The sequence below is a fragment of the Panulirus ornatus genome, chromosome 16, assembly GCF_036320965.1.
Source record: "Panulirus ornatus isolate Po-2019 chromosome 16, ASM3632096v1, whole genome shotgun sequence".
Taxonomy (NCBI): domain Eukaryota; kingdom Metazoa; phylum Arthropoda; class Malacostraca; order Decapoda; family Palinuridae; genus Panulirus; species Panulirus ornatus.
Genome location: NC_092239.1, coordinates 33,343,714 through 33,357,577, shown reverse-complemented (window position 1 = coordinate 33,357,577; position 13,864 = coordinate 33,343,714). Strand labels below are relative to the sequence as shown.

General features: G+C 42.0%; 1 protein-coding gene across 10 annotated transcripts in view; it reads left to right on the top strand.

The window, feature by feature from the left end:
• The window catches only part of alpha-Cat (catenin alpha), a 66,250-nt gene that overhangs the window by 10,669 nt on the left and 41,717 nt on the right, over positions 1-13,864 (top strand). For 4 of the 10 annotated variants that reach the window (XM_071671533.1, XM_071671534.1, XM_071671527.1 and 1 more), the window contains exons 2-3: positions 9,574-9,587; positions 11,662-12,074. In XM_071671533.1, the coding sequence (XP_071527634.1) occupies positions 11,943-12,074 (132 nt within the window). In that variant the 5' untranslated portion in view covers positions 9,574-9,587; positions 11,662-11,942. Of the gene's footprint in view, positions 1-9,573; positions 9,787-10,350; positions 10,475-11,661; positions 12,075-13,864 lie in introns of those variants that run through there. The other 6 variants (XM_071671536.1, XM_071671535.1, XM_071671530.1 and 3 more) reach the window with 5 other exon arrangements.

Here is a 13,864-nt window from a genome sequence, read left to right as displayed (position 1 = left end):
ATCCATGATCACCTGTGTTACTTTCAACATTTTTTTATCTCGTCCATATTGAAGCCAAGCCTTATGGATAGAGGGCTAAGAGACCGAGAAGTAAGGGGAGAAGAGGGAAAAAATGCATTCGTAAGGAGTGGGAAAACTTCGCTTTTAGGAAGGGATAAGTTGAAGCTCTTATAAATGACACGAAAAGGTCGAGGGTTCGAAACCTTTTCCACCCACGGCAAGCCAATTTCATCCTTTCAGTTTTACAACACACTCAATGACCAGAGGAAACCGGCCCTTCAGTAGCAGCGGGGAAACTGATGATACTATCGTTTTTCCTAGTAAGAAGGTATGCTAAAAGACTCGTACTGTTTTACGTTGTATGGTACGTCCTCTTAGCAGTATTATGATGCAAAGAAAAGAGTGAATAAAGTTCTGTTTTGCGATGTAACAGTAATAACGGATACGCCGTGGGAGAGTCGTTTTCTGCTTGGTTTAACGATGTCAGGTTTGGATGCGTGAGAATTGAGGTATCTTGTGTTGTTTGTTTCATAGTTCCCCATAAACCCACTGTCCGACCCTTTGGTAGCGAGGGATCTCATGGATGTTAAGGCTACACTGTTTCCTGCACTCCACAAGCATTTTTTTTTTCTTTGGTGTTGGGGATATTAATGCATAGACTTGTGTGGTGAGACATGTAAGGATTGTTTGTTAATTATTTTGTCGCTGGTGTTCGTTTCGCTGAACCTGGAGCAGCCTTATGAGTACATAATGATGTAGCTGGTTGTGAGAAATAGATAGACGTGAAATTCGCTTTTAGAGAGAGAATTTGTTTCCATTTGGACAAAATTTGAGATTGTTTAAGGCAAATACTTAGATCCTGTTAATTATATGTATGAAAATAAACTGAAAATGTTGTAGTTTAACCTCTCACAGGTGACTAGTGGTCACTGGCAACCATCCCCAACCCTGCGGATGAGACAGAGAGACAGTTGTGAGAGGATTTCGTATGTTAAAAGATGACTTGGAGATAGTGCATGCGTCGCTGGGTTCTCGTTATGCGTTGCTGAAGCTGACGTCTCGTTTCCATGAACGGCAGTCGTTGGGATGTAGACCATGGATGACGGTTGTGGAGGAAGTCAGCACCAGGATGCTGTACGAAATGTGTGGCGCCTTTGTGTCTCGCCTACAGTGCTCTGTGCATAACATTAGACGTCTTCGCAGGAAGTTGGTACATGCGAAGATAAGCTTAATTTTGTTGGATGGATTTAATGGGGGTATGTGAACGAAGACGCTAGACATGCCTGAGGAAAGCTAGATATATTGCTTGGAAATATTTGTTAAAGCTCCATAAATCTCCAGAGTTCCTTAAAACAGGTTATGTGTCTGTGAATAGATATTGTGCTGGTAGTGATACCTTTTTTTCTCTCAGTTTGTAGCCTGTGTGGCTGGATGTTTCACATTGCGTAAGTAGTCTCACGTAATTTGATTTTTTTGCTTCGCAAGATAATTGGGTTAGTTTATTATATATTCTCTTGTAAATGAAGTACAGATTTAGGTCTCTTACCATTGTATGTTTCAAGCACAGGTGATAACATCTTTTCAAGAAATCCTTGATCGTAATCAAGCAAATTAAATGTTATTGTCTCTTTACTCATGTTTTTCCTGACGATGAAATATTTCTATGAATTCTTGCTCATCTGACCAGAACGCTGTAACGCAATGTATTAAGCACCTCGTTTCAATATTGTGATAAACATGTTGGTTAAATACAAACTTGTTGATGTCGTATGCACGTAAGGAAAGAAATCGTATAATAACATTGGTGAGGTGTGACGGACGGGTGTCTTGGGAGAGTGCACGTTATTGCAGTTAGTGCTGCCGTTATAACTCGCAACTCGTACTCTTAGTCTGACCCACTGTCATCGCACGCAAAGAAATGAATCTAGGGATGAAAGTTGAGGACATGCAGGTCGTGTAACAACCAGACGCTTACAATCAGTTTCTCTCGTCGTTAAGGGGATAACGCAGCCATGTTAACGGATTCGTTGGTTTATCTAAGCTTGCTCCAAGGGAATCTCAACATCCCCAAATCCTTTATAGATAGCTTGGGGGAACCACCGAGTGAGCTACCATGGATGCCTAATCCCTATCGGGTATTGGGATAGGGTGAAACAAGGAGTTCCACTCTGCCTTATGTAAAGCTAACTGATATGGGAGCCTAGCGACGTGTTCGGCAATGTCATGCTCTTTACCTGGGTCTGAAGGGTGGGTGGCAATGTCATGCACTTGACCTGGCTCAGAAGGCTGGGTGGCATTGTCATGCACTTCACCTGGCTCTGAAGGCTCCGCTATATTAAAACCGCCTACGTGTCGGAATTCCTGCCATCTCATGTTCCTGGAAAACCCGGCTCCGCGACCGCCTGCCTGATGGAGGGGAAACGTGGAAGGTCCTGCACTAAAAATTAATGACAGCCACACGCCTCTGTTATCATGTGACCTCAGTGACTGCGGGAAATCATGCAAATATTCTCAAGATTTATCTATCTTTTTTTATATCCATTAGTATCACCAATTATGTCATATCTTTTCACCGGAAAATGAGAATTGTAAGCACAGTTTAGGAAGGTGTTAGATCAGACAAGCCAACCTTTTGGGTGTGAAACCGTTTTCGGTGCATTGTGCTATAGCATTCTATGCTTATTTTTCTTCTGTGATCGAATAACGTTTAAATTTTCAAACGGTTGTTTACAGATATTGCTACCCCAGTATTATTAGAAAACGCTGAGATTCATGTGAGGTTAGCATGCTCCGGGTACAAGTTATGGAGTAAAATTAGAATTTATCTTATTTCTCAGCTCATTTATTTATCCGAGACCGAAGATGGCCTCCTGTGGTTAGCCATCCTTACTGGAGTTAATGTTGTTTACTTACCAAGGTCACTGGTAATAGAACTTGGGTAAAGAGGCGGGAGAAGCTAATATCATGGCTGTCAGGGGACGCTGGGATTATCATTTCCATAAGGTGTGGTCTGTCCTGTGTGTGTGTCTTGTGTGTGTGGGTTGGTTCGACTGCATGGACTCTACTCGACGCACAACCCGACTGACGGGCTAGTCAGGTCATGCAGCGGCGGCATCTCTGATGTTTAGATGATCAGAGCGGTACCGGGATAACACGTGTGGCCTTGGGTCGACTCCCAAGGGGTCGGTCGGGCCAGCTAGCCGTTAGCTGCCCCCTGTGTGATCTTAGGGCTTGGTCTTTGCGAGTGGTATATCGTCGCATCATGCAGAGCGTCCATAACAATCTTCTGCCGCTGATACTTTACAAGTATCGTACCTTTGCATGATGTAAACAAATCGTTTATCGTCTATGTCATAAAATCCATTCATTTTCAGTCTTTCTGAACATTTCGCTTACTTTGTAGATTGTTAAATGATTCGTTCAGAGTTATCTGTTCCTTGTAGCTTTTTTTTTTTTCTACTGCGTAACTTGAAATGTAAGTGAATCGTTGAGTCCCAGTCTTTAGTATGGTTTTTGCGCCACCGCCCACAGGATGGGTAGGATGCACAATATAGTCGCCGCTCTAGCGGCAAAAATCAGAATGAGTGGAGGTCACGTAAGACACACAGCACTCTCTATATATTCCCGGGGTTGTATCCTTTCACCCATTCTTACAAGGACTTTGTTCAACGCCTTACTTATTGTCTTTGCCACTTTCTCTAGCTACCGTCAGGGACAGACGAACAATGGCCTCAGTCACACACATAGTCACCTAGTGGTATGTATATGCTGAAATCAGAGCTTGCCACCCACAGCCTGGCTCCAGAAACTACTCCACGATTTGATTTGACCGCTTCGTATGCCTTTGTTTAGCCCATTAACGGCGCATTGCCCTCTCTTATACTACATCGCTCCAATCTTTTTTTTCTTTTTTTTTTTTTTTTTTTGGCTTATCCAGCGCGCTGAATCTAAGTAAACTCATTTTCTTATTTCTCGTACATCTCCTTACATATTTCCCATCAGATTTGCTGGCTTTGTAAATTTCATCCGTGTACACCACGAACATACTTGTTATAGCGGTAACATGACTCTATCGTGGACTTCCCACATTGTACTGATGGTTGAGTGAGTTTGCCTTTAAGAAACCGGGTGGTCTCTGCGAGATGCCAGTTTCTTTTTCTCTTACCAGTTGCTCCAGTTATTGATTCGTCCTTTTATGGGATACTGCTTTTACATTTGGGGACTAGCTCTACATACTTACCTGCCATAGTTGACTCTAAAGCAGCATGCCCAATATGACTGCGGATCTCGACCCACTTTCCCTCCCCTATGCTGTTGGTTCTCTTTTCCTCTTAGATATCACCTCGATTTCTGTTTCCAAGATTATGTATGCGTACTCCCTCCATTAGCTAGACCTCGTAAGACTGGGCAAGCCACTGCTCCACTTGAATACTGTGTGGCTGCTGACCCCTCCAAAATGAAGGGCCTATGTGATGTCTCTTTCCCAACACCGCTGAGCTTTGAAACTCGACCTTTTCATGTCTTTCCTGTTAGCTACAGCCTCGTAATATCTTGCCGATAATTCCTATTCTTTTTCTTCTTCTTGTAGCCCCTTTAACAATATACATTTCAGGCTTGGCCTCAATGAGGGTAGTAAATACTTTGGCCTTCTCGTTGAAATGGTCATGGCAAGGGAGCCTTTAACAGGCCCACTAGCACGGCCTCCCCTCGCTATTCGTCATCGATCTAAGTTGAGGGGGAGGCCCGTGGTGCCAGGGGAACAACCGCTAGGGCGGGCAGCAGCAGTGTGTGGCCGCCGAGCTAGACATCAGCTAGCTCCATGGGCCTCCAGCGCTGCCCCATGGGGCATGTAGCCGAGATTCTCCTCTGGATCAGGGAGAAAATCAACATAAAGGTACTATGTATGCACCTCAGGCGGATTTCAGAGTGTGTCTGAAGATCCGGGCTTTCTTTGTGAGGACCTGGTCCACCAGGCCATCCGTAGTCCAGTATTGTTTCGTCAATGCTTACGTCAGCTATGGTCAACAGGAGTCCCTGATGATGTCAGACTTTAAACCTGGCATCGCCCCCATGTCCATAGACGGCCTATCGTCTGCTCGAATGAGCTTGAAGTACTCGAGAAATAATGGATTTAGAATTGGATTCCCAGCGTTGTAGATTTATGTTTCATTTTACTTGTTTACCCGGTTAGTAAATCCATGGGTGTTACAACGCTAAAGGTAAGTACGTTATGTAGCTTTCCAGCGTTATGTGGAGTTGACTGAAGTACCTGGCCAATAGTTACATAGTCTGATCCATACGTGTCCTGCTTTTGTCTTCCTGATGAGCTAGACGTTGGAGCAGATTGCTTACTGTGTTCGTAATGAATGGTCGCAGATTCCCTCCGGTGACGTAGTTTCTTTATTTGATTTACGCCTCTTGCGTACTGTCTCTGTCCAGGAAAAAAAATAAGAATGTCCTTTGAAGAGAATTCGTAGTTTGGTTTTAACAGGTCGGTCGTGGGTCTTGGAAGTTCTTAGTACCTCCCATTAAATAGGGCATTCTGAGCTGGAAAATCGTCTCTGCACTTGTCAGGATTTATACAATAATGATACATGAAGGATTTCCAACTCCTAATGCTTCCGTCCGACCTATTAAAAGCAGGAGATAGTGGGTAATGCTCTCTCTCCCTTTTCCTCAGGATATTTAAACAATAATGATAATTTATATTGAGTATATTAATCTCAAAACCTTCACTTCATGAGTGGCTGTTGTGGTTATTGCACCGCCTACACCAGCTGTGTCACTAGAGCAACAGAGTTGCATGACTGGAGCATGCAACTCTGCCCTGCCTTTCCCTGGGTGTTGGGAATATCCCCACCATACTGCAGTAGCATTATAGTTTCTATATATATCCCCAGTGTATTAGGTTGGTTTGCTACATCAGCTTTATTTCGCAGAGGTTACGGCGAGGGCAAGCCGGCAGGTTTGGGTTGCATTGAGAGCCAACCACAGGTCATGGGTTGCAACGAGGGCCAACCACAGGTCATGGGTTGCAGCGAGGGCCAACCACAGGTTGTGGGTTGCAATGAGGGCCAACCACAGGTCATGCGTTGCAGCAAAGGCCGGCCAACCAGCAGGTCATGCGTTGCAACGAGGGCCAACCACAGGTCATGGGTTGCAGCGAGGGCCAACCACAGGTCATGGGTTATGAGGGCCAACCACAGGTCATGGGTTACCCAGAGGGCCCGCCAGCAGGTGCTGTACCCTACGTCCCCAGGTGACCTACTTCCTTAAAGCTCATCGACCAAGCGTGTGTGACCTCAGCTCGTGCGTGGCGATAGAGCAGACATGCAAGGCGACACGCAAGAAGACTTCGCTTGCACGTCTGCCCCCATCTTGCTAGCACGTTGGAAGGTAGGTCAGACACGCTTGCTGGATGAGCTTTAAGAATATAGGTCACTAGAGAACGCAGGGTACTTTGCCATCGTCTGTCTTGACCTCTTGGTTAGCTGTGACCTGTTGGTTAGCCCTTGTGATTTGTGACCTGTTGGTTGGCCCTTGTAATCTGTGACCTGCTGGTCGGCTCTTGTAGTCTGTGAACTGGTGGTTAGCCCTGGTAATCTATGACCTGCTGGTGGGCCCATGTTACGTTCTGTGACCTGTTGGTTGACCCATCTTGTAATCTGTGCCATGCAGGTTGGCCCATCTTCTGATCTGTGACCTGTTGGTTGGCCCATCTTGCAATCTGTGCCTTGCAGGTTGGACCATCTTGTAATGTGTGACCTTTTGGGTGGCCCTCGTTGTAGTTTGTGACTTGCTGGTTGGCCCTTGCTGTAATCTGTAACCTGCTGATTGGCCCGTTATTGTCTGTGACGTGGTTGGTCGCCGTTGTAACCCGTAACCCGTGCTGGTTTGGCCCTCGTTGTTCACCCGTAACTCTCTTATTGCCCGTCGTTTGTAGCCTTGGTGAGAAGATGGTCTATTACCTCCTGATGACTCGGTCCTTGCTGACCAACCTGGCCGTCTGGGTCTCCTGCAGTCCATGGCGTGTGTGGGAGGCGGCCTACGGTGACTCACGGAGCTCACACTTCCGTCGACGGTGACGCTCGTGTTGGTGGGGGGGGGGGGGTGCACTGGCGGTAGCGTAGTCATTGGGGGAGGGGGGAGTGCTTATTGATAGGGTGAGGCCTGGCGTTGGTGATAGGGGGCTGAGGGGGGAAGGTAACCGTGGGTCTTGAGGATGTGCTCTAGTGTGTGTGTGTGTGTGTGTGTGTCGCACGCGCCTGCACACACACACACACACACACACACACACACACAGAGGTTGCGTCTGCTGACGTGTATTTGTGAGTGTAATGAATATCGGTTTATAGAAATTTGGCAGCCGTTCGGTTGAAAAGTGCGTGCGTTTATGTGTGTGTGTGTGTGTGTGTGTGTGTGTGTGTGTGTGTGTGTGTGTGTGTGTGTGTGTGTGTGTGTGGCCCTACGTGAGGTGCGGATGGAGGGACTGGGAACATGCGTGGCTGGAGGTGGTTGACGTTCTTGACCTGAATGGTTCTGTACCTGAGCCACTGTCCTCGACACTCCCCGCTACACGTAACCCCCTGTACTTCACGTGCCCCTGAACTGTGCACACCCGTTGGGACGGTAGGGACACTCCTGCTGAAGGTGACACCTGCTGCTTGCTAGCGAGTAGAGGAGGCGTTGAGAGATGGGTGTCAGGAAGTATACCTGAGATGTTGGCTAAAGCTATAGAGATAGGCTTCATGGTGCCTTACCCTCCTTTAGCTAGACTCTGCTGGTGGTACTGAAAGAGGTGGTGGTAATGAAGCAATTGGTGATGGTGCTGCTGGTGTGGTGGAGATTTTGTTGAGGAGGTGGGCTGGAGGAGACGGATGTGGCAGGGGTGACGTCATCTGAAGGGAATGTTAGAGTGGCTGGTGGTATCCCTCCTTAGTCCCCACCCCACCCCACCCATCCGCCCTCACACTGGCGCAGTGTATACCCTCCCCCTCCCTATCGTACAGTATTGGCCGATAATGATTTCATCATTATGATGATTTCATGTGATGCGAGTAATGTATTAACACGAGGTGGTGGCATGGTGAACGTTGGGAGAGATAAGGAATGAGTGACCCCTGGGAAGGCTTATCATTTTACGTGGTTGCCATGAGGAAGTGCTGTAATTAAATGTAAGAGGTGGTCGGTCAGTTGTCGGTATACCGAGTACGCGGATGAGGTGGAGGATACACGGATGATGAGGTCATGCAATCACTTTCAAGATGTATGAGGATAACTGTGATGGTCAGAACACGTCTCCCGTTATCAGGAGTTATGATGTGACGTAAAGCAGGTGGGGGAGAGAGTGTCAGGAGAGTAAGAGGGAGTGTGGGAGAGAGTCAGGTGGATGAGTGAGAAGGTGAGATGGGAGAGAGGGTTAGAAGGTTAAATGGGTGTGTGGGATGGGACGTAAGGGTTAGTAGGATGAGTGTGAGTGTGGGATCTGGTCTAGTAATTTGATTTTCCTTTCCTTCTGACTTTGCCCACAATTAGAGTTTGTTTTGGCATTGAATTTTACTCTCCCTCTCAGCTTGTTGATTTCCATCCTTGTATTGAAATATGCCTAGTGATACAAACACCCCAAGTCTGCTTGGGGAATATAGATAAAACACCAAAGCCACTTCCAGAAAATCACTAGTATAAATGGAGAAGCTTAGAGTATACACCCATGCACACTTAATCTTCCCTTCCATTTCAGACTATCCCAACCTGTGGCCCACCTCTTCTTTCTCTTCTCAAACTACCTTACTAGAAAAAAGAGGATTAGGAGGGTGAGAGGGAGTGTGAGAGTGGGTCAGAAGGGTTGATGGAAGAGTCAGAAAGTGTCAGTATAGTGGGTGAGATTGTAGGATGGGAGGAGGTGTGTAGGATGGAAGGAGGTATTAAAAGGATGAGTGGGAGTGTGGGATGCAGGAAAGGGTCAAAATGACAAGTGGGAATGTGGGAGAGGATCAGCGATGAGTGGAATGTGGTGCAGGTTGGGAGGGTGTGTAGGATGAAGAGTTTCTGAAGTAAGGGAACTAAGCTACAGGTACTGTAAAAGTTAGTAGTAATGAACATATTTGGAGAAGGAGGAAGGGAGTTGTGGTAGCAGTAAAAGTTTTCTTGTTCCTGAATTGGCATGAAAATTTTGATATCAAACATTTCTTTTAGAATAACAATATATGTTCAAGAAGACAAACAAGATACTAAGAATGACATTTAGTTGCAGTGATGTGTGTATTGTGTTAAAGAATGTTATATATTTATTTTTTATTTTTGCAGAATAAAAAGTACTAAATGTTACCATGATGTTGTCCTTATTTAGTATAAGAGGATTTTTATAGTTTTTCATGGATAGTTATCTGGACATTTAAACATCTGGCTTTGTGACCACAATAATCTCTATAATGCATCCTGTCTTTCTCATTCTTGTTTGTTTTTAAGATGATTCTGTTGTCCAATTATATGAAGCTTTCACTTTAATATACATTTTGAAACATCTGATAAGCTTCCCCATGAAATTACATTCACTCTTTTTTTCCTTTCCAGATCCATGTGCATAGGTAACAGAGAGAACCATTGTGACTAGTGTCATCAAGTATATAACTGTACCTGGCAGAATAGTCCCATCACCTCCTACCTGCCACAATGACTCTGGATCATTACAATCCTGGAGCCCCAGTGGTGCTCAAGTGGGATCCAAAGAACCTAGAGATCCGCACCATGTCTGTGGAGAAGACCCTAGAGCCGTTGGTCATTCAGGTGATGTCCAGATTTGATTTGAAATATAGCCCCAGGATTTGGCAACACTGTGGGCAGTGCTGATGGCTCAGAGATGAATTAACTCATGATACACTTTTGTGTTGATGTTTTGAATAATGCAATGTTACATTTTTTGTAAATTAAGCTGTGATGTTTTTTATCCGTTTTTTTTCTTCATTTCCTGAATGCTTCCAAATTTAAAAGAGAGGGATATTTTGTGCTCCAGATGAAAGCACACACAGGCACTACCTAGTCAAATGGATAAGCAGTATGGAATATATATATATATATATATATATATAAAGGCACAAATTTGTAAATAGTGTTCACTCTTAGTCCATCAGCACTTGGTTCTACAGCTGTGATATAGTGATGCTCAGAAGTAGCAAGACATTGTGTTGTGTACTGATGGTGTGCCATCATTGCTGTGAGAAGTTAAAAAGTCTTAATCTGAAACTTACTGCTGTTTTGAGACATGTAAAGGATCATGTAAAGCATTGGATTCATATTATTTATGAACTATTTATGGAGTATGTTAATAGTGGATTTTCTTCCGTTTTTCAGTACTGTGACTGTGAGAACATGTCTTGTGTTTTTCCATGATGACCAGCTTAAGAAATAATTTGTAATTCTTAAGAACATTTTGTCTCTGTTTTTGGTTTTGAAAGGAGTCACTCAGGAAAATTAGGTAAATAGCAGAAATATTTAAAACCATTTTAAGAAATAGTAATCTTAGTTCTATATACGTTTGAAAAATTTGCAGCTTATATATGAGAAGAGAGAATTTTAATGTCTTCTCTTGAAAATGTGGACACACTTATTTGTTAATGATGATGAATGAAAATGATAACTGCATTAATATTGAAAAAATCTTCACTTCCTCCTGCATCAGAATAATATGAAAAGCTTTGAATATTCCAGCAGAATCTAATATAGTAGAGATTCATCATCACCTTGATGAAAAAATTACAATGTAACTACATTACACTTGCAAAATATTCATTTGTAATATTACCTCATTACTTCTGCCTATAGAATATTACCGCCCGTACTGTAGGATAGAAATTTGGCCTAGTAATGTTAAAGACTTTGTCCTGTAGTGTACTTTGGTATTCAGGACCTAATATGTTTTTATTGCTGGGTTTAAGCCCAACTGTATGGGTCATTTCTATTACAGTACTTAGGGTTGCATGTATTTCATGCTTTTTACATCTATTATCAGTGAATGTCCTTTAAAGAGAACCTAGATAACTTTGCTCTGGATTACTGAAGTGTAAGCATATAGGCTACTTTCAGCCTTTCTTGGTTCTGTTGAAAAGTCCCATACCAGACTCCCACTGACTATTTTGCTGTTTTGTTTTAAAGGTTTATTTAACATTGTTGCACCATTAAATGTATGTGAAATGATTTTATAATTTTCATACATCAGCTCCCTTTAACCATAAGATAATATAGTTTGAATACATAAGACAATGCTTTGCACAATTTATACTTTTCATATTTTGTGTGTTTAAAACTGAAATTCATTGAACTGACATTACAGCATTACTGGCATTGCATTTATTTGAAGTAAATTATTTTTGCTGTGTTGCATGTCTACATTATGCATATAGGATTTAGTTGTATCTTAATTGATTTTGTTGAATTTTATTCCTTAATATTTTTATGTTGTACTGGTAGTATTAACTGCATTTTATTCTATAGTGATATGATATTTAGATTATTTACATTTAGCCTTAAGATTGTTTCATACTTTTTTTTATTTGCTGATCTTACATTTTTAGCTTCCCTTACTAATTGAGCATCACTAAGCCTAATCTGGGGTCAGTACGATAACTCCTTTTAATTTTGTTACTTTTCTTTTCATTTTCTTAGGTTGATGTGCATGTAGTGTTCACTGTAGTCAGATGTGCATGATAAAGTTAATCGGTGGACTGATCAAATTAGTGCATGAACCTTCTAGAAAGTGTCTATCTCCCTTTTGTAGTGAGACAAACATTGAAATCCAGAAAAACCTCGAAATCTGAGAGACTACATGTACAACACCTGCAATACGTAGTGGAAGTGTCAGAATACGTATCTTCTAGATCAGTAGATAAGGAGAATTGAAAAAGAGCTCATACTTGATAGAACTAAACCACTACTACACCTGCAAAATGCCAGAGACCACCTACCCCACAATGTCGAACACAGACAATGGAAGTGGTCTCATTCTTCGCTGGGATATTAAGAATCTGGAGATCAAGACCAGATCAGTTGAAAAGACACTAGAACCTCTTGTTATACAGGTAATTAATGTTGTTTTCTCAAACCTGAAGGTTCGTTTTAGCCAGAAATTGTACTTGACTGAAAGAGAACAGCTTATGTGCAAGGAACTTTTGCTGTACTACTGGGAACAAATATCACAACCCTGCAAATTTTAAGGGCTTATAAAAGGGTCGTGTGATATATCAAGTTACGGGTCATGAAATAGTAATAGAAATGTAGTCACTTCTTTTATGGAAGCTTTTACTAAATTTGATGAAAAAGTATCAAATCATTATTTGTGTTTCATGGTTCAGTGCAAATTAGGGGTTAATTTAATGCTGTTTTGTTTCAGGAAGATATGTTTTTTCTGCTTCCAGTTTCAGTCATAAATGAAATGTTTCCCATTCTTTAACTATGAAAAAAGCAATATCAGTGAAAAGCATGACCACAGTATTGCTTTTGTTTTAATGTCTTTAGTTTCGTTTAGTTGTTTAGATTTGTCAATAGCCGTTTCTTAGTCTTGTATCATAATTTGCCTTCATCTGGGGGCTTATAAATTAGGTTCTATCCATCTATGCATCTGTCCATAAGTGACTATTTCTCAGATATGCATGGACTGATTTGAATACAAAAGTGGCACAAAAATGATATTGTAGATCACAGATATGAGTAACTTTGTTTTATGATTATATCTGTCTACTTTATCCTAGAGGAGGCATGGATTTACGGGTTAATCATTGTTTCATTTCCTCTGAATTGCAAAGTTATGGAAACTGCACTTTTCTGCTGGCTACTTTTTATTTTGTCTATTAGTAATGTTCTTTAATCCATGAAAATGCATGATTTTCATAACGTATTTCTTATCATTGGTATGATGATGTGTAATTTTGTTGAGATCTTGCCGATCTTGTCTTTAAGTAAGTAACATACATTCATATCATCAACTATCCAGTAATTTTTGAGTGAAAATATTTTTTGTGTCTTGGTAGTACTGTTTGCCTGAAGCATGGAATCAGACTGTAACTCTTATCAATACAGTATTGTACTGGTGATGAATGTCGCATTTAATGGTATAGCATATGGTGACAAGTATGCTGTCATGGGAATGAGTTAAGAAAGAAAAAAGGCTCAACTTTCACAAGCTCACAGGTGAACATTAGTTATTTATATGCTGAGCTGTTAGGTCATTGAATGTGCATAGTGATTTTTGAAGGTTTGCGGGATATTTTAACATTATTCTAATTTTGATACTGTTATGATAAACAATTGCATAGCTTCTACCAACAAGAAAAAGTGGTATCCAGAAAGAAATAACTAGGTTAAGTTTGCAGCAGTCAATGTATTTATGGTAGTTTTTCCAGTTTCCTACAAGTTACATGAAATTGCTTCTGAGCACTGTCTAACTGTATTAGAAGCTTTTAGTTATGTTACTGAAAATGATCATAAGCAGTAATGTAGTAATTTTAGTTCAACAAATAGCTATTGTTTGGGGTCACCAAAATTGGAAAAAAACAACAGATGAAGTGAAGGACCCAAGCAATTCCATGTTTTGGGTTCCTGAGGGTTGAGGTGTTTCCTGTGAGCTCCAGGGTTGTGGGAGGAGAGCTTGAACTTCTCCATGTCATTTTTGATTATTCATCACTTGACCATATGGTAGAACATAACATCAAAATTGAATTTCTTTTCTGTTGGCAACTGTTTCCAATTTAGAATCCTTTATTACATACTTAACTGATGTGAAATCAGTCTAGCACTTCATTTTCTTTCTTTGGTTTAGAACACTGTGAAGTTTTGATTTGAATCATTAATAGTTAAACCTGTACCAGGAATA